At 43.4% G+C, this 27,821-nt stretch overlaps 1 protein-coding gene across 1 annotated transcript in view; it reads left to right on the top strand.

Moving 5' to 3' along the window:
• ndufv2 (NADH:ubiquinone oxidoreductase core subunit V2) overlaps positions 1 to 24,859 on the top strand; it is a 43,593-nt gene extending 18,734 nt beyond the window's left edge. The window contains exons 3-8 of the mRNA XM_038808703.1: positions 781 to 843; positions 2,401 to 2,517; positions 11,429 to 11,597; positions 16,063 to 16,172; positions 16,900 to 16,976; positions 24,668 to 24,859. Coding sequence (XP_038664631.1) covers positions 781 to 843; positions 2,401 to 2,517; positions 11,429 to 11,597; positions 16,063 to 16,172; positions 16,900 to 16,976; positions 24,668 to 24,761 — 630 coding nt within the window. The 3' untranslated portion in view covers positions 24,762 to 24,859. The remainder of the gene's footprint in view (positions 1 to 780; positions 844 to 2,400; positions 2,518 to 11,428; positions 11,598 to 16,062; positions 16,173 to 16,899; positions 16,977 to 24,667) is intronic.
• Positions 24,860 to 27,821: the final 2,962 nt, after the last annotated feature.

The raw sequence follows: 27,821 nt of genomic DNA, 5'->3' as shown, positions 1-27,821 counted from the left end.
CATAGCAGTATTGTCGCTGGACTAGTAAACCAGAAACCCAAGGCAAGATCTGGCACCATCGCAAATGGCGGAATTTGAATTCAATTTTTAAAAATCTGGAAGCAAACAGAAAACATGAAACCATTGTCATAAAAACACATCTGGTTCACTTATGTTATTTAGGGAAGGAAATCTGCCATCCTTACCTGGTTTAGCCTACATGTGACTCCAGACTCTCAGTAATGTGGTTGACTCTCAAAAGCCCTCTGAAAGGGGCAATAAATGCTGGCCCAGCCAGCGACACCCTCATCCTGTAAATTAATTTAGCAAGGTATGTTTTTGAAAGAAGAAAAAACTGGTCTTCTCAATATTCATTGCCTCCTGTTAAAATGCATAATTTCTAAAATCCTTGTCCTCCATTAACAATCTTCCATTGCCTTACCCCTCACTACCTCAGCGACCTCCTTATTCTGTTCATGCGCACATTTATACTTGGTTGTTTCGCCTCCTTTGCATCTCCTTTCCCTTTGCTCCAAAGTCTTCAGCTATATCCTGCTCCGTTCTAGAATGAAGTCCATAAGCCCCTCCTTCTTTCTACTTCACTTCATCTTAAATCTTCTCAAAATCTGCTCCTTTGTAAGCCTTTTCCAATCCTCCTTTCATCAGTGCTTGATGTCTGGTATGTTTGCTTCATTGAAGATCCTTTAAAACGTTAAATGGCACTTTAAAGGTCTGAATTATTGTTGTATTGAGAAGTGAATTGCTTTCAGTATATGTTAAAACTTATTTTTTCTATTTAAGCATAGAGATACACCCACTAACAATCCAGATACACCATTTGATTTCACACCAGAAAATTATAAGGTAAGTGCACCGTGGCATTTGTTTTCTTTTGGAAGTTTCATCAATAAGTAATTTTTGGAGAATTCAATGAATTGTTTGCAATGTTAAATATTAAAATAGCTGGAATGGGGATTGAACCCCACGCTGGCATTACGCTGTGGCTGATCAAGGGGCCCGGTACCGGGAAAATGTTGTGGCCAGCTGACCTCCCTGCCCTTGCTGTTGGACCCCCTCACCAGTGACTCCCCTTTGTCACCACTTGTTTATGATCTGGGTTCTTCGTTGATCCAAAGCCTGTGGTAGGTGTAGTACCAGCAACAACCATTGTCTTCCCAGTGGGGCTGCTGGACAATAAAGAGTTGCTGGCCTCTGGCCGGAAACTGTGGGCAAGCAGGATCTGCCTCTGGAATCCTCAATTTTGGGAAAGGTTGCTGCTGTCCAGTTAAGTGCCAGATCAAGCTGTTATTTTTTTTTAAGGGAAATTCCTATTGTGAAGCTGAAACCCAAAACCAAACCCTTAAAAGCTATCAGCCTTCAGTCGAACTTGGCCTATTTATCTTGTGTAAAGTTGACTGTTTTGCATTAAGAGTGCTATTCCATGTTTGCAGCCTTTGGTGATTCTCCATACAGAATACTGAAGCTGGAAATTCTGTGTGTGCGTTTGCAGCCATTATTCTGCATCCTAACCCATGTCTTCACATTGTATCATTTCTGCGGAGTTTCCAGCTGCAGTAAAATGAGCCAAGACTGTTACGTTCTCACTCCTGTCCTAATTATGGCCAATTACGACTCATGCAAGATTGGACATTTAAATCACTAGGATTAAAATTGGGTGTATGGCTCTTATGTAAAGTCATTTTGTGGATAAAATTCTAACAATTTTTGGAGGTCTGCTCCCATGCTACAAACTGGGTGCCATGCCCTTGCTCATCATGGATTCTTTGGTGCTGCCTACAACCCCTTCTTGCTTAGGTTTCTGATCTCCTGGTCTTCACACTTTTAGGTTGATAGTGCTCGATCTGAGCACTGCTGATAACAGTTAATGCGGGTTAGCCAAATGACCTGCTGTCTGGGGGAGCCAGTGTGATCGGGAGAATGTGTCGACTCATTTGGAAAGTAGGAGAATCTTCATATATCTAGGTTAACTTAACAACTAACTGCTCTTCAAAAGTAATTAATTGGCTGTGAAACTTGGAATGGAATAAAATGTATCATAAATGTTCAAACATACCCAATCTACGTTGTTAAACTTTGGGTGGTATTAATTAATACGGTGTTACATTTTGTGCTATAGATTTGGTGTGTTCATGCTGTTAGTGCAAAACATTACTTTTCCCCCTTCCACTTATTCTGTTTTTATATTGGCTCAGAAATGCTTTGGGACACTGAGGTCAAGAAATGTAAGTGCCTCTACCCGCTCACCCTCTAATAATACAGCAACATTTGGGAAGTCAATAGTGTGCCTATGTTCTATCTGCTTCCAAACTGGTTCGTTGACTAAAATCATAAAAGATTTGCCAGTACATGATTAACATCACACTTTGAATGTAATTTTCTTTTTTATATTTATTTTTTCAGCGGATAGATGTTATTCTCAGTAGTTATCCAGAAGGGCATAAATCAGCTGCTGTAATCCCAGTGCTAGATCTGGCTCAGAGACAACATGGTTGGCTACCTATCTCTGCCATGAATAAGGTAAGTAATAACCATAATCGAAAGTTTTACATGCTTAAAGAGATTTTTAAAATCCTATTTAAAAAAAAACTTGTGTCACACTCCGTGTAAGCAGATGTTTCCCAACGTGAGTCTGCAGGAGCTTTACAAGGGTGCCATGTGGATAACTCCTTAGCAGTTTTTTTTCCAACTTCCTAATCTGCATACAAGGGTCTTGCTTTCTTTCTGTACTTTGCATTCTGCAGAGTCATCATTGGAGCTTTGGTGGCAAATCTGGTAAGATACCCCCATTCTGATCCTCCTGACCTGGATATATATTTATGGGCATCACGGTAGCATTGTGGATAGCACAATTGCTTCACAGCTCCAGGGTCCCAGGTTTGATTCCCAGCTTGGGTCACTGTCTGTACGGAGTCTGCACATTCTCCCCGTGTCTACGGGGTTTTCTCCGGGTGCTCCGGTTTCCTCCCACAGTCCAAAGTTGTGCTGGTTAGGTGGATTGGCTAAATTGCTCTTCGTGTCCAAAATTGCCCTTAGTGTTGGGTGGAGTTACTGGGTTATGGGGATAGGGTGGAGGCGTGGGCTTGGGTAGGGTGCTGTTTCCAAGAGCCGGTGCAGACACGATGGGCCGAATGGCCTCCTTCTGCACTGTAAATTCTATACATAACTGTTCTTTCACTACTGTTGGGTCAAAGTTTTGGAAATCCTTTACTGTATGCCTTTTGTGAGCATCAGCACTATAGGGTTTGGAGCAGTTCAAGAGCAATTAAGAAAGAGCAATATATATTATGCCAGGATCACCCACATCCTGAAATTAATGGTTCTGTATGCCCCATACATTTGGTTGTATGGCTGTCCTGAAAATTAAACTCAATTTGCTGGATGGAAAGAAAATGTTTCATGGTCCACAATTTTTAAAATTCCCTAGTCACAATTTTAAAAGGCAAAATTATGATTTTATATACAGTTTATGTATGTGAAAAGAGGGGGAAAAAATCTGTAGGTAATTTTGTTTGTTCATTTTAATATGACTCACAAACCAATGACCCACCAAAACGTAATCACTTTGGGAGGCCTTTAAATTGTCCAGTGCTGTACCTTGATTGATCAGATGGTGTTTTCAGCATTATTGAGAGGGAGCCAAACTCACCATATTGCCATATGAATGACTCAACTTTGCAATTCTGACCATCTGCTATGTGTTTTTGCATCTTGGTGTTTTTATCGTTTTTTTCAATAATGCAGTCGGTTTCCTTCACCTACTTCAAAAATACTACATAATATTCCTTTGATAAAGGGTGGCACCTTCAAAATGGTGACTTACTACAGAGATTGATCTGATGGTCTTGTGGAGTTACTGAGAAACAATCTTGATTTCAGGAATACTGTATAAATAAAGCAGTGTGTTGTCAGCCATCTGCTGTGTGTTACAGCAGTTCAGATCTAATCAGGCATGCTTTTGTTGGTGGTCTGTTCCACTTAAATGCAATTTTGCTCTGATGCTTTTCAGCTCACTAGACTGCATCCATGTTATTTTGAGCTACACGTTTGATATTAACCGTCGGAGACACTGGGGACAAAAACATTCCCTGAAATAAGCAACATGTGATTGTGACTGGCAACCAATAGTAAAAATGTCAGGCATATTTTCAGATTTTAAGTTCAATATTCATGTAAAATCAATTTTCCTTTTTTGTTGCTAAATATGAATTAGAGGCGGCACAGCGTTAGCGCTGCTGCCTCATGGTCCGAGGACCTGTGTTTGATCCCGGCCCCGGGTCACTATCCGTGTGGAGTTTACACATTCTCTCTGTGTCTGCGTTGGTCTCACCCCTACAATACAAAGGTGTGCAGGGTAGATTGGCCATGCTAAATTGCTCCTTAATTGGAAAAAAAAGAATTGGGTACTCTAAAGTAAAAAAAAATAAACATGAATTTGATTCTGTTATGAACCTCGCTGATGTGTATACAGCCATGTGTATAAAACATGGAACACTCGTCCTTATTGGTGTATAATTTGAATTTGGTATACTGTGAGAAAAGATGTGCAAACCAGGGAGAGAGGAATAGTCCAGTCATTTTGTTATCAATTAATAAAGAATATTTATTCACTTAAAAATTTTTTGTAGAGTACTCAATTATTTTTATTTCCAATTAATGGGCAATTTAGCGTGGCCAATTCACTTACCAAGCACATTTTTGGGTTGTGCGGTGAGACCCAAGCAGATAAGGGGAGAATATACAAACTTCATAGTGACCCAAGTCGGAATTGAACCCGGGTCCTTGGCGCTGTAAGGCAGCAGTGCTGACCACTGTGCCACCTCAATATTAACGTAAAATAAAAACACAAGGACTATAATACACTACAACAGTACACTTAGCTACTGATGGCTGTACACACAGTATTACATGAGGTTACCCCTTTGTTCCCAATCACCTACATTTCCTGAACTCTGAGATCCCCGCTTTTTTTAAAGAATATTTTTATTAAGGTATTTGAACATTTTTATAATAATGACATAAACATGGTATATTAAACATTTCCACCCCATCCCAATCTTCACACGCGCCAAAGATAAAACAACAATCTGCCCTCGGAATACTGCATCAGCTGACATTTTAATTTTCCCCGAGAAAGTCGGCGAACGGCTGCCACCTCTGGGTGAACCCAAACACTGACCCTCTTAAGGCAAACTTTATTTTCTCGAGACTGAGAAACCCAGCCATGTCACTAACCCAGGTCTCTACACTCGGGGGGCTTCAAGTCCCTCCACATTAACAAGATCCGTCTCCAGGCTACCAGGGAGGCAAAGGCCAAGACATCAGGCTCTATCACCCCCTGAACTCCCTGCTCTTCCGACACTCCAAAGATCGCTACCTCTGGACTCGGCACCACCCGTGTTTTTAGTACCGTGGACGTTGCCTTAACAAAACCCTGCCAAAACACTCTAAGCTTCGGGCATGCCCAAAACACGTGGACATGATTTGCTGGACTTCCCGCGCACCTCGCACCTGCAGATACCTAAACCCATTCCCTGCTGGCAATTCAAATTTATTCTCCAGTGCTTTCAAGCTGGGGAAGGTCCCGTCTATAAATAGATCCCCCATCCTTCTAATTCCTGCCCGTTGCCATCTCCAGAACCTACTGTCCAGCCTACTCAGTAGAAACCGATAGTTATTACAAATCGGGGTCCAAATCGGTGCTCCCTCCTCTTATACCTCCTCCGCTGCCCCCAGATTCTCAGAGCCGCCACAACCACCGGGCTTGTGGAGTATCAGGCCGGTGAGAACGAAAGAGATGCTGTTTATCAGTGCTCCCAAACCTGTGTCTTTGCATGACGCTGCCTCCATCCGCTCCCACACCGACCCCTCCCCCACTACCCACTTCCTAATCATGGCTATATTAGCCGCCCAGTAGTAATTGCAGAAGTTCGGCAGCGCCACCCCCCCCCCCCCCCCCCCCCCCCACCCAAACTGTGCTCCAGCAACACTTTCTTCCCTCGCGGGGTTTTACACAAAGCCCAAAATAACCTTATTCACCCGCTTGAAAAAGGCCCTTGGGATGAAGACGGGGTGGCACTTAAAGACGAACAGAAATCTGGGGAGAACCGTCATTTTCATGGTCTGTATCCTCCCCGCCAGTGATAGCGGGAGCATGTGCCATCTCTTAAAGTCCCCTTCCATTTGATCTACTAGCCGGGATAAGTTTAACTTGTGCAGTGCCTCCCATTCCCGGGCCACCTGGATTCCCAGATACCGAAAGCTTTTTCCGACCATTCTAAGCGGCAGCTCTCCCAGTCTCTTCTGCTGTCCTCTTGCCTGGATCGCGAACGTCTTGCTTTTCTCAATTTATACCCTGAAAAATTGCCAAATTGCCCCAGGATTCACATTACTTCCCCCATCCCCTCCAACGGGTCTGCAATGTACAAGAGCAGGTGATCCGGGTAAAGAGTCTCCCCCCCCCCCCCCCCCCCCCCCCCCCCCCCGAACCAGACCTTTCAGTTCCTAGAGGCTCTTAACGCCATGGCCAATAAAGCCCTCACCAAATCCAAACCTTCCTAGCACCCCCCACAGGTAATTCCACTTCACCCGATCAAAACCCATCTCCGCATCCATCGCTACCTCCTCTCCTTCTGAGAGTATCATAATAACATTCAAAAGCCTTCAAACATTGACCGTGAGTTGCCTGCCCTTTACAAATCCTATCCCCCTGGGACACAGTCCTCTATCCTTGTTTAGCTCACTCAGCTAAATCGCTGGCTTTTAAAAAAGCAGGCCAGCAGCACGGTTCGATTCCCGTACCAGCCCCCCCGGACAGGCGCCGGAATGTGGCGACTAGGGGCTTTCACAGTAACTTCATTGAAGCCTACTCGTGACAAGTGATTTTCATTTCATTTTCATTTGTGGCCAGTATCTTAGCCAGCAGTTTGATGTCCACATTCAGGAGACAAATTGGCCTGTATGACCCGCATTGCTCCGGATCCTTCTCCCGTTTCGGGATCAATGAAATCGAGGCCTGCGACATTGTTGGGGGGAGGACTCCCTTCTCTCTTGCTTCATTAAATGTCCTCACCAGCAGTGGGCTCAATATCTCTGAAAACCTCTTATAGAATTCCACCGGGTAGCCGTCAGGCCCCGGGGCCTTGCCCAACTGCATACCCACCAGCTCCGTGATTATTTCCTCAATCTCAATTGGGGCTCCCAGCCCCTCCACCAGATCCTCATCTACCCTTGGAAACGTCAACAGATCCAAAAACTGGCTCATCCCCTCCACCCCAGCCGGGGGTTCCGACTCATAATTTACTATAAAAGTCCTTAAACACGTCATTCACCTCCACTGGGTCCAGGACAGCATTCCCCGCCTCTACTCTTTTCTTTCCCTATCTCCCCGGTTGCCTCCCTTTTCCTGAGCTGGTGCGCTAACATTCTGCTTGCCTTTTCCCCGTACCCATAAATCGTCCCCCCTTGCCTTCCTCAACTGTTCCACTGCTTTCCCTGCGGTCAACAACCCAAACTTGCCTGTAACCTCCTCCGCTCCCTCAGTAGGCCCACGTCCGGGGCCTCCGAGTATCTCCTGTCTGCCTGGAATATCTCCTCCACTAACCTATCCCTCTCAGTCCATTCCACCTTTTCTCTGTGGGCCCGTTTCGAGATTAATTCCCCTCTGACCACTGCCTTCATAGCTTCCCAAACCGTTGCTGCAGAGACCTCCCCCGTGTCATTTGTTTCCAGGTAGTTCTGGTGGACTTGTTACCCCACCCACAGATCGCTTCGTCCGCTAGCAACCTCACTTCCAATATCCACGGCAGGCGTTACCCTATCTCCACACTAACCTGTAGATCCACCCAATGTGGGGCATGATCCGACACTGCGATTGCCAAGTACTCAGTATCCACCACCCCCGGTATTAGCGCCCTGCTCAGAACAAAAACGTTGATGCATGAGTATACCTTGTGGACATGAGAAAAAAGAAAACTCCTTCGTCCATGGCCGTGCAAATCTCCATGGGTCTACTCCCCCGTCTGATCCATAAACTCCTTCAATTCCTCCTCCCTGTCATGGATTTTGACCAGTCCAATTCAGATCAATGACTGTGTTAAAATCTCCCCCCATGATCAGGTTACGTGACTCTACTTCTGGGATCTTACCTAACACCCGCTTCATAAATTCCACATCGTCCCAATTCGGAGCATATACGTTCACGAGTACCACCCGCACCCCCTCCAGCTTCCCACTCACCATTATTTACCTACCCCCGCCTGACACGATTCTCACTGCCGTGAATGCCACTCCTTTGTTGATCAAGATCGCTCGGGGCGTCCTCGCGAGGGCTCTGTGCACTCTACCCACTTCCAGGGGCCGAGGGAACGCCTCAGCCCCTATCAACTTCTCCAACATGTCCGTCACATAAGCCCTCGCATTCGATCCATCACTGCCTTCAGGGAGTCGGACAATTCCAAGATTCTGCCTCCTGGACCCGTTCTCCAGGTCCTTCACCTTCTCCTGCATTCTTTTCTGGCGGTCGTTCATCATCTCCACCTTGGTCTCCAGCATGGTCCTCGTGCTCGGACATCTTTTCTCCACCTGGATCGCTCTTCCGTGGGTCTCTTGATTCTGCACCACTTGATCAATCGAAGCCTTAAATCGGGTCCAGTGTGTCCTTCTTCAGCTTGGCGAAGCAATCTTCGAAAAACTTCACCAGCTGCTCCGTCGATCACTGTGCCGTCTCCCCTCGGCCCTTGCTCTCCGCCATGCTTTCCCGCGTTACCGGCTCTGCTCGCAGGGCCACTTCCGGTCCAAATCCCTTTACACCAGAGGGGGATTTCTCCTCACTGTCTCACTCTTCACCGATTTATCCCATAAAATCCAGAAAAAAACGGGGGGGGGGAATGGCCCAAAGGTCCGTCACAGGCGGAAGCTATCAAATGTCCGACCTACTCCTCCATGGCCGCCACTGGAAGTCATCACCCCCCCCCCCCCCCCCCTTCTTAAACAACATCCAATATTACATAACTCTGAGCTAAATCCAGCAGATAATTACCACACTTGGGAAGATCAGTTTCAGCGACGGTGCAATCTTCTCGGTTTGAGTTTAGGATTTTAACCAGCTGCCCTTTTAGGAATAACTTGTTTTCAGAGAAGACTATCTCTGCAGCTGGGTGTGGCTATGGTGGTAGATGTCTCTGTGTCCCTTTCTTCAGTTATTGTGCTATGGATATATCATTCTTTCTCTTTGATGTTATCCAACGTGTGGACCTGACTTTTTAAGCTTATAAATGCCCATTCCCTTAAATCTCTTCTATACGCCATTGTTTTCCCCATTTCACATAGTTAAACACTTTCTCACTGATGTGCTAATATGGCAGCACGGTAGCACAGTGGTTAGCACTGTTGCTTCACAACACCAGGGTCCCAGGCCCGATTCCCAGCTTGGGTCACTGTGTGGAGTCTGTCTGGGTTTTTTCCCCTTTTTTTCCATAGAATTTACAGTGCAGAAGGAGGCCATTCGGCCCATCGAGTCTGCACTGGCTCTTCGAAAGAGCACCCTACCTCCACCCTATCCCCATAACCTAGTAACCCCACCTAACACTAAGGGCAATTTAGCATGGCCAATCCACCTAACCTGCACATCTTTGGACTGTGGGAGGAAACCGGAGCACCCGGAGGAAACCCACGCACACACGGGGAGAACGTGCAGACTCCACAGAGACAGTGACCCAAGCCGGGGATCGAACCTGGAGCTGTGAAGCATTTGTGCTAGCCACTATGCTACCGTGCTGCTCATCCTCCCACAAGTCCCGAAAAACATGCTGTTAGGTGAATTGGACATTCAGAATTCTCCCTCTGTGTACAGGAACAGGTGCCGGAATGTGGCGACTAGGGGCTTTTCGCAGTAACTTCATTACAGCGTTAATGTAAGCCTACTTGTGCCAATAAAGATTATTTAAAAAATTAATCCACATATCAAAACCTGACCTTATCGGTTCCCGTTTTATTTTATCTGATCCCAGTTTCATTTTTAAAATCTTAATTTTCCCCAACTCTTAACAGATTCTCAGATATGGTCAAACTAGGATATTGATGCAGTTTCTGGTCTGTGATAATATAATGTTTTGCACATTATATTGTCGATTTATCCCATAAAAGATACACAGGAAAGGAACAACTATTCAATTTGGCTTATCTCATCCAGATTTGGTACAGTTATGTGCACCATTGTCCTAGTTTACCAGTACACCCTCTCCCCATTGAAATACAAGAGAAAATATAATAAAATCATAGCACATAGAAGATGGTCATTTAGTTCATTGTAGCTGTGTTGGCTGTTTGGAAGAACTAGCCAAATTAGTCCCACGACCATGCTCTTTCCCCATATTCTTAAATATTTCCTTTAGGAATATATTCAATTCTCTTCTGAGTGTCAATATTGTATTTGCTTCCACCAATCTCAGGCAGTTCATGCCAGGTCATAATCCTACCTTCCCCCTTGTAAATAAAAAATCTGAGCATATTCAATGACCAAGCCTCTTCTGCTTTGTGTGAAAGAAAATTTCAAAGATGAACAACCCTCAGAAAAAAATTCCTCGTCATCCGTCTTAAGTGTGAGACTCCTTATTTTTAAACTGTGCCTCCTAGTTCCAAATTTACCACAAGAGGAAACATCCTCTCCATATCTACCCTGTCAAGTTCCCTCAGAATCTGAAATAAAAATGAAATGGTGGATAAACTCGACAAGTCTGGCAGTATCTGTGGAGACAGAAACAGAGTTTACCCTCAGACTCTTATCTGTTTCAATCAGATTACCTCTCATTCTTCTAAATTCCAAATGACAAAAGGCGCAACCTGCTCAACCTTTTTCTCATAAGACAACCCCTTCATCCTACGAACCAGCCTATTGTGCAGAAATACAAAATTGGCCCGAGGCAGGAAAGTAGTGGTAAATGTTGTTTTTTGGTCTGGAGAAAGATGTGTAGCTCTCCATGGATCAGTACTAGGCTCACTGCTTTTAAGTTAATGACCTAGATACAGAATACAAAAACAAGGATGTTATGGAGAGCCGTTACACAATAATGGTCCAGCTACACAAATGTAAGAGGTTAGTTTTTCCTGTGTAAAGATCCTCCTGAGTCATAACGTATTCAGTTAGTTGAAGATCGTTTTTAAACAGAAGACTTCATTGTGTCTTTCCATAGTTTCAAGAAATGTAGCTTTTCTTTGGGTTTTCACTTGTGCTGTATGAAGATGGGATAATGTTATCTTAATGTTGACATGTACTGGATATCTCATCAATTGCATAAATTTCATTCATTCAAATATAGTTATTTGAAAATGCTGGGCTGAATTGATGGAAAGTTGCAGTTTGTTTCATTAGCATCTATTCTAGGAAGCTAAATCTTCAAATCACTTTCTATAATGTCTTTTTCTTTAAAAGGTTGGTGAGCTTCTGAATATGCCTGCTATGAGGGTATATGAAGTAGCAACATTTTACACCATGTTTAACCGCAAGCCAGTGGGAAAGTTCCACATGCAGATCTGCACAACCACACCGTGCATGCTCCGTGACTCTGACAGCATTGTAGCATGTATCACGAAAAAGCTTGGTAAGCAGAAAATCTGGATACTCCATAGTCGCTCACTGAAATGGGAAAATCTTTTTGTTAAAGTATCAATATTGCTGGAAAATCCTGAATTAAAAAAAAAAAATTAAATACTGTGAAAGCTAACGTTAGTGTACAAAAATATTCTAGTATTGATTTTGTGATTATGGCTTAGTTTACTGAAGAGAAAATATAAGTGATTAGTACTCTGCATTTATTGAAAGTATTTGTAAGTATGCTCGGTGTCAAAATTATGGTTAGGGACATTTGAAACAAAATATTCCACCATTTAATGCTCCTATACGTTTTCAAAGTTATTTATTTGCAGTACCGTTTCATCTATCCAGAACATCACAAAGCAAAGAACAAAGAAAAGTACAGCACAGGAACAGGCCCTTCGGCCCTCCAAGCCTGTGCCGACCATGCTGCCCATTTAAACTAAAATATTCTACACTTCCTGGGTCCATATCCCTCTATTCCCATCCTATTCATGTATTTGTCAAGATGCCCCTTAAATGTCACTATCGCCCTGCATCCACCACCTCCTCCGGCAGCGCGTTCCAGGCACCCATCACCCTCTGTGTAAAAAAAACTTGCCTCGTACATCTCCTCTATACCCTGCCCCTCGCACCTTAAACCTATGCCCACTCTGTCTATGCCCCTCATAATTTTGCAGACCTCTTATCAGGTCGCCCCTCAACCTCCGTCGTTCCAGTGAGAACAAACAGAGTTTATTCAACCGCTCCTCATAGCTAATGCCCTCCATACCAGGCAACATCTTGGTAAATCTCTTCTGCACCCTCTCTAAAGCCTCCACATCCTTCTGGTAGTGTGGCGGCCAGAATTGACCAAGTGTGGCCTAACTAAGGTTCTATACAGCTGCAACATGACTTGCCAATTCTTATACTCGATGCCCCGGCCAATGAAGGCAAGCATGCCGTATGCCTTCTTGACTACCTTCTTCACCTGTGTTGTCCCTTTCAGTGACCTGTGGACCTGTATACCGAGATCTCTCTGACTGTCAATACTCTTGAGGGTTCTACCATTCACTGTTTATTCTCTACCTGTATTAGACCTTCTAAAATGCATTACCTCACATTTGTCCGGATTAAACTCCATTTGCCATCTCTCCGCCCAAGTCTCCAAACGATCTAAATCCTGCTGTATCCTCTAACAGTCCTCATTACTGTCTGCAATTCCACCAACCTTTGTGTCGTCTGCAAACTTACTAATCAGACCAGTTAAATTTTTCTCCAAATCATTTATATATACTACAAATAGCAAGGGTCCCAGCACTGATCCCTGCGGAACACCACAAGTCACAGCCCTCCAATCAGAAAAGCACCCTTCCATTGCTACTCTCTGCCTTCTATGACCTAGCCAGTTCTGTATCCATCTTGCCAGCTCACCCCTGATCCCATGTGATTTCACATTTTGTACCAGTCTGCCATGAGGGACTTTGTCAAAGGCCTTACTGAAGTCCATATAGGCAATATTCACTGCCCTACCTGCATCAATCATCAGTGTGACCTCTTTGAAAAGCTCTTATCAAGTTAGGGAGACACGACCTCCCCTTCACAAAACGGTGCTGCCTCTCGCTAATACGTCCATTTGCTTCCAAATGGGAGTAGATCATGTCTCGAAGAATTCTCTCCAGTAATTTCCCTACCACTGATGTAAGGCTCACCGGCCTGTAGTTCCCTGGATTATCCTTGCTACCCTTCACAACCAATTAAATACTTTTGATATGTAATCGTTGTTGTCTTGTAGGTAGAAACAGCAACCATTTTACACACAACAGCAGTGCGATTAAAGTCCAATTATTATGTTTTGGTACTCTTGATTCCAGGTTAAATATAAGGCACTTCTACAGTATGCCATATGATATATATACAGCTCAATAGGCAGCAAGGATCTTGGTTTAACAACACAGCATTCCTTCACTACACAAGTTCTGAGTGGAGCTTGAAACTACAAGCTTTGAGTTGGGTTAGAAAGCTTCTACCGAGCAAAGCTAACAAGAAATCAAGAAATTGTTTATTCAGTTCTCTCAACTCTAGCATTTCTTTTTAGGTAAAAGTTGGTTTTGCACTCAGCAGATGCCAGATTCAAACTCTGAAAATGCTTCTGATGAAAGTTAGGATTAACAAGTATCCTGTGATGGGGCAGCACGGTGGCAGAGTGGTTAGCACTGCTGCTGCACGGTGTCGAAGACCCGGGTTCGATCCTGGGTCACTGTCCATGTGGAGTTTGCACATTCTCCCCATGCCTGCCTGGGTTTCGCCGCCACAACCCAAAGATGTGCAGGGTAGGTGGATTGGCCACGCTAAATTGCTCCTTAATTGGGTACTCTAAATTTATAAATAAAAAGGCAAGTATCCTGTGATAAAATAGATTTTTGGGTGGGTTAGATGTAATTTCTCAACCCTTCTCTTACACAACAAGTGGTTAACACCCAATGGCTGCATCATGGTCCTATACAACAAGTGGTAACACCCAATGGCTGCATTGTGGGGCTTTTTTAAGCTAGTAGTAAATCCGCAATCTTAAATGATAATTAAACACGTGTTTGGATCAATGTTGCTTATTTATGAAAGTTATTGAAGTTGTGTTCAGTAGCGAAAACTAGTTAGGTAGAATGTTCACAATAATTGGCAAGCATCCACCAATAGATTGGCTTCATTCAATATTAGTGAGTAGACAGTTTGACATAATTAATTAGGTCAGTTGTGAGCCACAGTCTGGTATTATTCCCCAATTTGTAACCCTCTGATTTATAACTCATTGAACAAGGATCTGATTGTCTTGCCAGAACAGTGCCCTGAGGTTGGGGTGGTCTGTGCGAAATAGTGGCCTGTCATTCATAACCAGCAGAAATAATGTGATTATATTTTAAAACCTGAATAAACAACTTGAGAGGTTAAGCTAGAGAAGTAGTCTTCTGTCTTAGAACTGATATTGAGAGGAAACAAGTTGCATATTTATTTTCATAACTCCAACGTAGGAAGCTATAGATTCTTCTGTCCAAATAGATGTTCATTAATGTGTACAACCTGGGTCTTGCCTTGTCAGAGTGCTTATTCATTGTGCATTTCATAAAATGAGAATTCATGTAATGGCCTGTCAATATCAGTTGCTAGTACATAGAGATAACGTATTCTTTTATTATTTATCTACTTTTTTAGTTACCATGATTGATTCAGCTTCAGTGGCTACGACTCTGCTTCAGTGGCTACTGGTGGAAACGATCTAAGAAGTCTGATATTAACATTTACCGTAGCACCCCCTTTGTTTTTTTTGTACTAATTCAAATCCTTCATGGGCCAGTGAAAATAATCAGCTTATATTTTCAAACTTGATTGGATCCCAATAACCTCTGATCTAGAGAATACAGTCCTACTTAAATTATATTTTATAAATTTACTTAAATTTGATCACGACTCTCATGCAGGTAGATTTGTATTTTTTATAAAACCCAATCGTTTTTTTGAGGCTACTATTCCAAATGTTAGCTCTCTTCCCATCCTAACTCAAACCCTTGCTGAACGCTAACCCAAAGCTGCTGCAGATCAAATTGCAGAATATCTTCCTGTTTGATGACTCAAATGTATGAATACCTTCGGGGTATGAATTGTACCTCATGCAAGCTGCTAACCACAACTCGTGACCATCACTCAAAAGTGATAAGCAGGTTAACTAACTATGATAAAAGTAAATGACTGCAGATGCTGGAATCTGAAACAAAAACAGAAGGAATGTATTGTTTTGACACTGGATGATTCTTTGTCAAAGCATTTTCTGTTTTTGTTGCAGGTTATCTATCTCTAGCATATCATAACGTATAACTGCATTCTCTCAATTTATAGTAGAATCCTAACCTTATTTTCCTTTGGTAAAGAAAGTACCAGAAGAATTGTGTTTTCTGTCTTCAAGGTGCTCTTAATTGATATTTAGAAAATTCTCCTCCCCTCACTATGCCAAATGGACCAGCGCAGCTAAAGGAAATGCAGCAGGGAACATATATTTGATTTAAGCCTTGACCTCCACCATCGAAACTATTAACCCAAATTCCAGTTGGTACTATACATGCATTTGTTTATTGAATAGATAAACTATAACTCCTTGTTGAAATAAATTTTCTTGATTCTGGTATCTTTAATCCCACTGTAAATTGTGCAATGTTCTATGTTAAAGACAACATATTGTTTTACGGTAAAACATTTGTCATGCTGCTTTTAAAATATTGAATCTGGTACAGAGGCCTAATATAAATTTTACTTGTTGATCATGGTTGTATCTTTTTAAAAAGTGCCTTTTCTAAAACTGTATTGCAATGGAAGCAAGGTATCAAAACCATTTGAAGGATTTTTTAAAAAGATACTTGGAAACAACTGAATCCAGTCAGGTTGGTTCTGACAAGTTTCTAAAGGTGAATCTGTATTTTCAATTAAGTTCTTTTCATCTTTAGGTATCTCTATTGGAGAAACTACACCTGATGAGCTTTTCACTCTCTCAGAGGTAGAGTGTCTGGGTGCCTGCGTCAATGCACCAATGGTGCAAATTAATGACAACTATTATGTAAGTCTTTGAAATGGATTGTCATTGTTTTATGCTGTTATATGCTACAATAGCACAATTTTAACAACACTCTAGACATCTTTACCGTAGTCTATACTAGAAATGGTTTCAACACTAAATCTAATTTCAAATTACTATTCAACCTTAAATGGCAATAAAGGTAATTTCTAAATTTGGTCCACAGCAGATGATTATTTTATAATTGAAGGAAGTTGAAATGGTTGCCATTTAATAGACAATACGCTCTCTATCCAGCTCTTGGCACTAATTTTTAATTGTGCAGCTTTAAATACAAATCTTGCTCAATTTGTCTAGTTGTGACTGTTAACTGATTTATAATTTGGAATTTATATACCTAATTTTTTATATGAACTAAATGTGCTTTATACATTAGTGAATTAGATTTATACAGTTTGTCAACACTTACCCTTTCCCCAAGGGCCACTCCTTACTGTCAATACTGTAAGAGTTGGCAAACAAAGCAGCAGCTCCTCTTCTTGCCTAATCTTCCCACTTGTACTTTCTACTAGTGATCAGGAACCCTGGCTGAGGTCAGCTAGCTCAGTGAACCAGGAATTGAACCTTATTTTTTGGGGGATTTTTAGCTTTGCTACCATAGTGGGTGTTCCTTCTCTACCTTGTTAAACTATATGGGGAGGTGCTATATTTACATTAAAAACAGGACGTTGTATAATTTCTCATGGATATTAATGTTATTACATTACAGGAAGATCTAACGGCAAAAGATATGGAGGGAATAATTGATGAATTGAAAGCTGGCAAAATTCCCAAACCTGGCCCAAGGTAAATAGAATGCATGAATACTGTAAAATGCAATATGTTTTATTCATTTTCAAGGCGACTTCCGGTGGCAGCCATGGAATGAGTGATTGCACATTTGGTGGCTCTCGCTCGAGGTGGAATTGCTTGGTCCTATTTAAGGGGTTATGGCTGGTGTGAGGTACATAAAAGCTGAGAAATAGTCGTGCTCCATCGCTGGGGTCGGTTTATGGCTTAACAGACGAGGAGTGTAATGAGCAAGAGGCAGCATCTTGGCCGAGAGGTTATTCGAGGTGCGACAGAGGAAAAGATGGTGAGGGATCTGGGGTGGCATTACTCACCCAATGGTCTACTGAGTAACTGGTGGATTTTCTGAATGCAAAGTTCCAGCAGCAGAGGCAGGAAGACTCCGAGGACCTAGCAATGGTGGTGGGGCTACTTAGAGCAGCTATCGAGATACTGGAGCAGAGACTGAAGGTACAGGGAGGTGGAGGAGGTGGCAGGTGAGCAAGAGGACTGGCGGGCCTCATTGGAGGCAGAGATGTTGCTCCTGGAGGAGAGCCACAAGAGGTGCTGGGAGAAGGTGGCGGACCTGGAGAATCGTTCCAGGAGTTAGAATCCCCGGATTGTGGGATATTTGGACTTTCAGAAGGCGTTTGACAAAGTCCCGCATAAGAGATTATTGTGCAAAGTTAAAGTGCATGGGATTGGGGGAAATGTATTGTGGATAAAAAACTGGTTGGTAGAGAGGAAACAAAAAGTAGGAATTAATGGGTCCTTTTCAAATTGGCAGGCAGTAACGTGGGATGCCACAGGGATCGGTGCTGGGATCCCAGCTATTGACAATATATATTAATGATAACATCTCAAACTTTGCAGATGATACCAAGTTTGGTGGGAGGGCGAATTGTGACGAGGATGCAGGGATCCTACAGCATGATCTGATCAGGTTGGATGAATGGGCAAATCAATGGCAGATGCAGTATAATTTGGATAAGTGTGGTTGTTCACTTTGGAAGCAAGAACAGGATGGCAGATTACTACCTAATCGGTTGTAAATTGGGAGAGGGGATTGTGCAGCAGGACCTGAGTGTCCTTGTGCAACAGTCGCTGAAGGTAAGCATGCAGGTTCAGCAGGCAGTAAAGAAGGCTAATGGTATGTTGGCCTTCATTGCGCGATGTTTTGGGTACAGAAGCAGGGATGTGTTGCTGGCCTTGGTGAGGCCACACCTGGAGTATTGTGTGCAGTTTTGGTCTCCTTCTCTGAGGAAGGATGTTCTTGCTCTCGAGGGAGTGCAGCGTAGGTTTACCAGACTGATTCCAGGGATGGCGGGACTGTCATATGAGGAGAGATTGACTAGGTTGGGATTGTTCTGGAGTGCAGAAGGATGAGAGGGGATCTCAGAGACGTATAAAATTCTAACAGGACTAAACAGGGTAGATGCAGGGAAGATGTTACCAATGATGGATGTGTCCAGAACCAGGGGTCACAGTCTGAGGATTCAGGGTAAACCATTTCGGACAGAGATGAGGAGACATTTCTTCACCCAAAGAATGGTGAGCCTGTGGAATTCATTACCGCAGGAAGTAGTTGATGCTAAATCATTGAATATATTGAATGCGGCATGGTAGCACAGTGGTTAGCAGTCACTTCACAGCTCCAGGGTCCCAGGTTCAATTCTGGCTTGGGTCACTGTCTGTGTGGAGTCTGCACGTTCTCCCCATGTCTGAGTGGGTTTCTTCCGGGTGCTCCGGTTTCCTCCCACAGCCCAAAGATGTGCAGGTTAGGTGGATTGGCCACGCTTAATTGCCCTTGGGTTAAGTGGGGTTACTGGGATGGGGTGGAGGTGTGGGCTGAAGTCGGTGCTCTTTCCAAGAGCCGGTGCAGACGCGATAGCAGAAGGAGGCCATTCGGCCCAATGTAAATTCTATGATCCTATGAATGGAGGAGCAGGCTTGAAGGGCCGAAAGGCCTCCTCCTGCTCCTGTCTTCTATGTATCTATGTGGGGCTGTCTGAAGGAATTGAGGAACGCAGGCCACAGTATGCGGTGAAGATGTTCGAGACATATGGGGAGGGGGTAGATTTGTGATGGTGAGTGAGAAGCTGGAGGGTACGCTGGTGGTTCTAGTGAATGAAATGAAATGAAAATCGCTTATTGTCACGAGTAGGCTTCAAATGAAGTTACTGTGAAAAGCCCCTAGTCGCCACATTCTGGCGCCTGTTCGGGGAGGCTGTTACGGGAATTGAACCATGCTGCTAGCCTGTATACCCCAAATTGGCATTATCTGGATTTTCTGAGAGGCAGGGGTTTAAAACAATTGTGTAGAGCCAGAGGGGCTGTATTTGAGTATGGGCAGAAAGCTAGCAGGAGTTGGGTTGAGGAGGCAGGTAGATGGCAAGGGAAATTGGGAGGGTGCAAGACAATAGGGGCATTGGGGGGGGGGGGGGGGGTGTTGTATCGGAGCTGAAGAGCATGAACAGGGGTTTTGAGGCTTTTTACAGGAGATTGTATAATTTGGAGTCTCCGGTGGGGGACAAAGTGATGAGGTAGTTTTTGGATGGGTTGAAGTTTCCGAGGGTTGAGGAGGCAAGGTGGAGAGGCTGGGGGCCCTAATCGGGCTGAGGAAGGTAATGGATTGCGTGTGATTGATGCAGGTGGGGAAGGCCCCGGGTCCGGATGGGTTCCCATTTGAGTTCTAGAACAAGTTCAGGTTGGAACTGGGGCTCCTGCTAGTGGGGATGCCGATGGTGAGGGGGGAGCTTACCCTGCCACACTGTCTCAGGCTTCGGTATTGCTCATTCTAAAGGACAAGGACCCAGAGCAGTGTGAATCGTACCGCCCAATCTCACTATACAATGTAGATACAAGTTGTTGGTGAAGGTGCTGGCAACGTAAGTAGAGGATTGTGTGCCGGAGTGATAAGTGAGGACCAGGCGGCGTTTGTGAAGGGGCTGCAGTTGTCGGCGCACGTACAGAGGTTGCTTAATGTTATAATGATGCACTCGGAGGTCCGAAAAGTGGAAGTGGTTGTAGCAATGGACTTGGAGGCGTTCGACTTGATCGAATGGGCAAATTCATTTGAGGTGTTGGGGCGGTTCGGATTTGGGCAAAGGTTTGTGGGTTGGGTTCACTTGTATAGGCGCGTAAAGCAAGTATTCAGATGAACAAGGTCAGTTCGGATTATTTTGGGTTGGACCGGGGGGACAAGGCATGGGTGACTGCTATCTCTGCGGGAGGGAGTGAGAGGGGTTGGGTGGGTGAGTCAAGTACCGAGTTTCTTTGTATGCGGATGATCTTCTGCTGAATATTTCGGACCCGGTCGGGAGCTTTGATAAGATCATGGGGATGTTGGCCGCTTTTCGGAGTATAAGCGTAATATGGGGGAAAGCGAGATACACCCAATTAATGCATGGGACAAGAGCGGACATTGGGGGAACTTCCGCTTCGGTTGTTACGGGCGAACTCTCGTTACCTTGGGATACAGATGGCACGGAGTTGGGCCCAGCTGCATAAGTTGAACTTGCTATGTCTGGTGGAGTGAATAAGGCCATACTTGAAGAGGGTGAGGTGTGTTGCCATTGTAATTGATGGGTTGGGCCAGACTGTAAAGATGACAGTGTTGTCGAAGTTTCAAAACCTCCAGATTTTTGTGCCCAAGTCCTTTTTAGAAAGCTTAATGGGATGGTCTTGAGGTTTGTGTGGGTAGGAAAGGCTCCTTGTGTTGGCACTTTCTTGTGTGTGTGGGGGGGGGGGGGGGGGGGGGGGGGGATAGCGTTGCGGAGCTTGTCGAACTACTACTGGGCAGCTAATATTGCAATGGTTAGGAAATGGGTGGTGGGGGCGGATGGAGGCAGCCTCTTGTAAGGGGACCAGCCTCTTGTAAGGGGACCAGCCTGAGGGCACTGTTGTTAATGACCCTTCCATTCTCCCTGGTCACTTACTCCACGAGTCTTGTGGTTCAGCACCGAAGGTTTGGAACCAATGTCGGCAGCACTTTGGATCGGAAGGCATGCCTTTGTGTGCGCTGATTTGCGATAATCAAAGGTTTGCTCCGCCATGGTTGGATGCGAGGTTCCGGGGGTGGTGGCAAGTGAGTGGGGAAAGAATATTTTTTTTGTTTGTGGGAGGAATGTTTACAGGCCGGAAGGAGTTGGAGGGGACATATCAGTTGCCGAAGGGGAATGGGTTCAGGTTAGCAACTTCATGAGAAAGGAGATGCTGTTGGTTCCGATGCTGCCCCCCGTGCCACAGGATAAGCTTTGTCCAAGGTTGAGATCGAGGGGAAAGTTGCGGATATATATGGCGAGCTGTTGGAGAGGGCATTGGGGGCTGGAGTATGGAGTGAAGCTCTGTGGAGGGTGAATGCGTCATTGTCGTGTGCAAGACTAGGCCATGTCCAATTTAAGATGGTGGAAAGGGCCCACATGATGAGTCTGTTCTTTCCGGGGGTAGAGGATAGGTGTGCAGAGGCCGGAAAATCATGTGCATGTTTTGGGGCATGTCCGAGGTTGAGGGTGTTTTGGAAGGGATTTTCGGATGTCAAAAATGTTGGGGTTAGGTCACAGCACTGTGGTTAGCACTGCTGCCTATGGCGCTGAGGACCCGGGTTGGAATCGAGCCCAGTCACTGTCCGTGTGGAGTTTGCACATTCTCCCCTTGCCTGTGTGGGTTTCACACCCACAATCCAAAGATTTGCATGATAGGTGGATTGGCTATGCTTAATTGCCCCTTAATTAGGAAACAAATAATTGGGTACTCTAAATTTATAGGAAAAAATGTGTAGATTAGGTGGGGTTACAAAAATAGGGCCTAGGTTCGGTGCAGACCTTTTACACTGTAGGGAATTCTATCCTGGAGTAATTTTAGATGCGTAGTTCTAAGAAAGTGCACCTGCCGAAGATGTATTGCATCAGATGGATCAGGGTTGCATTTTAATTGAAGCCTGAATGGCAAAGCCACTAGGCTGCAACAGGTCTGCAGACAGATTCGTTTAAGGGAAGTGCAAAACTATAAGCCAGCCCGATGAGAGAATTTCTGCATTCTTCTCTCTCCACTCTCTATTCCCTCCTCTCCCCTTTTATTCCCCTAAAAATGGTAATTTAGGTTTGGGTGTATGAGATTATATTCATGTCAGTCTGGACAACCAATGCTCTGTTTTTGAGGAAGGAGATTATTACTTATATTCTTCTCACGTGCTTTCTCTGCAGTGCAGGGGAAGGAGAATTTGACCTTGTTAAAAAGGATGTTTTTAATCCTTGTAGCATTGAGAGAAAAAAGTAGTATGGTTGTAATGAAATTTAATAAAATCCTGCAAGTGTTTCTCCTGTATTACAAATCTATTAATTAGTTTTGAAATTGTTTCAATTTTTTAAAAACCCACAGCAGCTAGTGACATTTTAATTTCCATCTTGTTTTCCTGTCACAGACATGGGATGGGGCAGTTACATTAAACAACCTCTGTTGCATTTCAATATTTAAGACAAGCAGCTGCGTGTCTGAACAATGTCCCAGCAGCTGTTTTACTTGCTAGCTTTAAATCAACCAATGACAACCTGGGTCACATTTTATATTTAGAAATTTATGTAAATCAGTCTCAACCATTCTAATGTAGGCCTGTATAAATTTGGTTCCATGTACTGTAAATAAACCAGACGACATGTTAACAAGTCAGTTTTGTTCACTATTTGAAGCACACACTTTGTTCCAAAGTTTCAGTTAAATCAGTTTTGCCTTATTCAGTCATGTGAAAAACAAGGATCAGACCTGAAGGGAGTCAGTCCTATCGTTTATAATGGACATATTTGTATGAACGCAAATTGTCTACTTGCTGCATGCGAAGACCAGAACTGCTGCTATCAAAATTAAGAGTAACTGAAAATTAATTTCAGCAGGAGGGAGCATTGTCAACCATGTTCATGTATTCCGGTCATTTTTCAAACACATTTTCAGTAATTAATTTTAAAACTGACTTGGAGGGTGTCAAGCTCAGCAAGAGGATATGCAGCAGTGCAAGAGTTCTGAGGGCTTTTAAAAGTAATTTTGACTTGTTCAAACTTCTCCTCCATATGGGAAAATCAACTGATTTCAATATAGAAGTCCTACTTGCGGGCATAGAATAACTTGATCAAAGTGCAAACATTTGCTTAAACTGCAAAATGATTGGCATACTCGAGTTGTATGCAATGCTTTATAATTTGCACCATGGCAAATGGTTTGCACTATTTCCTGATTATAGATGGTTAATGCTGAATAAGCAGACATGATGCACGGGGTGGTGAAAATTGTGCAAACTGTGCTGTTTTAAAAAAATGTTTTTTTAACCATTAGGAAACCTAGAAACATAGCATTCGTTTAATCTGTTTTAATTCTCAACAAATTTAGGGTGGGGAGTGTAAAATCTTTGAGGCCCAGAACTCTTAATTCCTGGAATTCATCTGCAAGCCATTGCTTAGCTGTATTCCCAAAATAGACGTTTAGAGAGCCAGAGGAAAGCTTGTTGGAAAGGTAGTAAATTTCAAATAGTCTGCTGTTTGGTGGTACTAAAGCTAAAGTTGGTCTGCTAATGAATCTGTACAGAAATCTCCACAAGTTCACCTGTAGCTCTGTTATTCTAATACAGGGAATACATACAAAACATGTATTTGGAGCAGGATAGAAATATTGTCACAAGTAGGCTTATATTAACACTGCAATGAAGTTACTGTGAAAAGCCCCTAGTCACCACATTCCGGCCCCCGTTCGAGTACATGGAGGGAGAATTCAGAATGTCCAAATTACCTAACAGCACGTCTTGCGGAACTTGTGGGAGGAAACTAGTGGGAGGCAACTAGAGCCATTCAAACCCCCACACAAATCTAATTGTGGCCGTAAAAAATACCTTCCTGTCTACCCTCTTATACCCTTTGACTCCTATATAACTCAACTTAAAAAATATGTAATCCAGCCTCTACTGCTCACCACCATCTCTCCTCATTCTTCTCCTCTTTGCCCAATATAGAATACCTACAGATCAGGAGTCCATTCTGCCCATTGGGTCTACACCGACCCTCAGAAAGAGCATCCTATCCTGGCCCACTCCCTTGCCACAAAGCCACCTAATCTTAAGGGGCACATCTTTAGGCTGTGGGAGGAAACCAGAGGAAACCCACGCAGACACGGGGTGAAAGTGCAAACTCCACCCAGTCCCTGGTGCTGTGAGACAGCAGTGCTACAAGAACAGAAATTTTCTCCCAATTAAATACTGGGACGGTCAAAGCCAGAGTCTTTGGTTCTTGCTACATTCGCTGCTCCCTTGCCACTAATTCCATCTCTGAGGTAATTCCCTTCTCTAAATCCTTTGTTTCTCTACCTCTTCATTAAGATGCTCTCTTAAAACCCACCTCATGGACAGGTTTTTAGCCACCTAATATCTCCACATTGGCTGTCAAATTTTGTTTAAAATTCCCGTTAAATACCGAGAGATTTTCGCCAAATTAAAGGAACCATAAATGCAAATTGTTGGTGTACTAATCAATGTTACAAAATATTCAGGAAAAATGCATTTTATTTTAAACATTTGAAATTGAGGCGTAGCCCTGTGATAGTAGTACCAATGTCGGTAGTACTCTATGCAAGCATATACTTCACTGAAGAATGGTGTGTGTTTTACTAAAACTAACCTTACTGCATAGTATTTGAACATATTGACTCAGTTTATCTTTTGTCCTTTCTAGGAATGGACGTTTTTCTTGTGAGCCTGCTAAAGGTTTAACTTCACTATTAGAACCACCCAAGGGACCAGGTTTTGGAATGCAGCCAGGCCTTTAACCAGCTTGTTCCAGTTACATGATCAATGTTGAAATTATGGTGTTCAGTGTGTGTACACAAGGTACAAGTGTATATAAAAATGTTCATACCATCTTAAAGGCTTGTTTTATTAAATACAAACAATTTTATTTCCACTCATGAATCACAGAACTCAAAAGTTGGATGTAGTTTTCTCTCATTTCCAGGACATTTTCAGCTTGGCAGAAACTTGCAAAATAAGGACCCCAAAAGCTGCTGGTTTCCCCCACCTACCCTGAATAAATGTCCTACTGCTTTGGATCTCCCCCTTATTTCAGGCACTCCACTCAAGGTGTCAGCTGTCCTTCTCCCCATGCAACTTAATTCTAGCACAGTCCTTCCATCAATAAAGTGTGTTGATTCAGATATCTCAGCAGAAAAAACTTAATTGCTTCATTACACAAACATATGGGTGTAGCTAATTTTGGCACCCACAAGTTTCAATACAATTGTTGGACAAAAATTAAATGTGTGGATCCTTTGACTTTAGACTGCCAATTCTGTTGTTGAGTACTGAACAGTGAAGCATTGGTTCTTATTGAATATATTTCCACAGGACAGCAAGCAGTGTTTTGACATTAAATGGGGGCTGGAAAAACAATTCAATCTGCACATTAGGAAATCTGACATTTGGGATTGGTCCAAATGTTTCTAAAATAGTAAAATGCTGGTGGGGAATTCAGCAATAGTAATGCCATTTTAAAGTCTAGGAAGAATTTGGACTCTTAATTGAGATGGTCATTGCCTGACACTTGTAGCCACACATATTAATTACCCAAGACTTGCCGCATGTAAGCAGGAGCTGCTTAATTAGAACATAGAACATGATAGCGCAGTACAGGCCCTTGATGTTGCCCTTCATCTACACTATTCCCTTATCATCCATATGTTTATCCAATGACCATTTAAATGCCCTTAATGTTGGGGAGGAATTTTGAATGGAAAAGTATGTCCCAGTCCCGTTCATCAATGGGCAGCCCCACTGCTGAACTCAAATTGACTTTACAATGGAGGGAAGGTCCTTGAAGCAGTTTCAGATGGTTAGGACGAGGACATTATCACAAGGAACTGATGTAAACTAGTTGCACCTATATTCAAGAAAGAAGCTGTGAGTGGCCAAAGGCTATTATGGTCGGGGTTGTAGAGGGATTAGAAGTCCACATCAGTCACAGATGTAAGCAGGAAGAGCATGGACATGGGGAGAAAATCAAAATGGGAAGAATCCTGGGCAGAATTTTACATTTCCCTGCTGGTGGGTTTACAGGTAATGGGGGTGCATAAGATTCCTCATATCGCATTCCCACTGGCCTCAAGCCCAAAATGGAATATTGGCGATGAGTGAAAGGCAGGAGATTGAATGAAAAGGGATGATGGTGCAAGGCAAAAGGAGATCAGTTCAATCCAGTCAATTACACTGAAGATGTGAGATCAAGCAAAGGGCAAAGTAGCTCAGTTGGCTGGACGGCTGGTTTGTGATGCAGTGTGACAACAGTATGGGTTCAGTTCCCATACCAGCTGAGTGTTGCCTTCTTAACCAATCCAGATTAAATCAGCACCAGTCAGCTCTCTCAGGAGAGAGCAGCCTATGATCCTCTGGGACTGTAGTGACATTTTGTTTACATTGCTATGAAGCAGCACTTATCAATGCTGTCAGGGCCACTCCGCTTCAAGTATCCCGTGTAAGTTTCGGGGCAATGGGAAACAGGAAAATCACTGCTGAAGTTATAGCTAACAAATAATGATTAATTTGGAGCTCAGACCCAGAATAAAGGTTTGTCAGTGTCCCAGGCTCAACAAACTGCTGCTTTATCAATGATTATCCCACCACGCAGAGAAGTGGTTTGCAGATTATTGCAGCAGCTCTAATACATATACTGTGGCTACAATGCATGTTGGAGGTGGATATGCTGAATAACTCTGCTGCCTATCTAAAACATGCCACCATTTACAAGATACCAAAACAAAATGGTCTGCTAGATTGCCATTCCCACCCACCACCTTAAACTCTCTCTCTCCCCCCCCCCCCCCCCAATCCCCATATGTGTAGCAGTGTGTCCCATCTACAAGATGCAGTGTAGATTCTATGTCCACTAAATACTTTGAATTTCAACAGTATAGCAATGGTGATTGATAATGGACTAATATTCCAGAAAACTTCAAATGCCACAAACAGTTTGAGAATCTGAGCTCTGCATAAAGCAAGTCTGGAAATGTAAACATTTAATCAGGTCTGGTGTAGATGATTTCAGCCGCACATCAACATCTGCCCTCTGGCTTGCTGGGTCACCATTCAAAATAATCAGTGGTTTAAAGGTGTCAGCCCACCACCACAGTAACTAGGGATGGCCAATAAATTCTGGCCTTACCAGCAAACAACATATTCCAAGAACGAATTGAAAGATCCAGGTGGACAACTAAGATTTATTTTTTCTAATTGTGTGAAGCTATTTCAAAAATACAGGGATTTGATTATTTTTCCTTGTGCCCCAATGCCTTTCCTTCCGAAAGGAAGAGTAATCGAGAGTGTATTTTAGAAAACATGATTCTGACCAGATCATGTTAACATTTTAAAAATTAGCTGGAGCTCTATGATCTACTACTTAAGGCTGAGTTTAATACATGTGCCATGGTCTTTTACAGGCAAAGGGCATCAAATAGAAAATTGTGGAAATTGATTTGTTGAAGACTTGCTAAAAATTTCTGCCCTTTCCATCCTTAGAATTATGAATTTAATCCACTTAAAATTCACTAAATGGAAGCTAAGAGAGGCTATTTAACTGATGTTTTTAGAAATAAGAACATTTGTGATATACTTAAATTTTTAAAAATGTGTTTACGGGATGTGGGCGTCTCTGGTTAGACCAGCATTTATTGCCCATCCCTAGTTGCCCTTCAGAAAGTGATGGTGAACTGCCTTCTTAACCGCTGCAGTCCCTGAGGTGCAAGTACTCCTGCAGTACTGTTAGGGAGATAATTCCAGGATTTTGCCCCAGCGAGTGAAGGGATGGCGATATATTTCCAAATCAGGGTGGTGAGTGACTT

This window comes from Scyliorhinus canicula, chromosome 10, assembly GCF_902713615.1.
Source record: "Scyliorhinus canicula chromosome 10, sScyCan1.1, whole genome shotgun sequence".
Lineage (NCBI taxonomy): Eukaryota > Metazoa > Chordata > Chondrichthyes > Carcharhiniformes > Scyliorhinidae > Scyliorhinus > Scyliorhinus canicula.
This window is presented reverse-complemented; position numbering and strand designations above follow the sequence as displayed.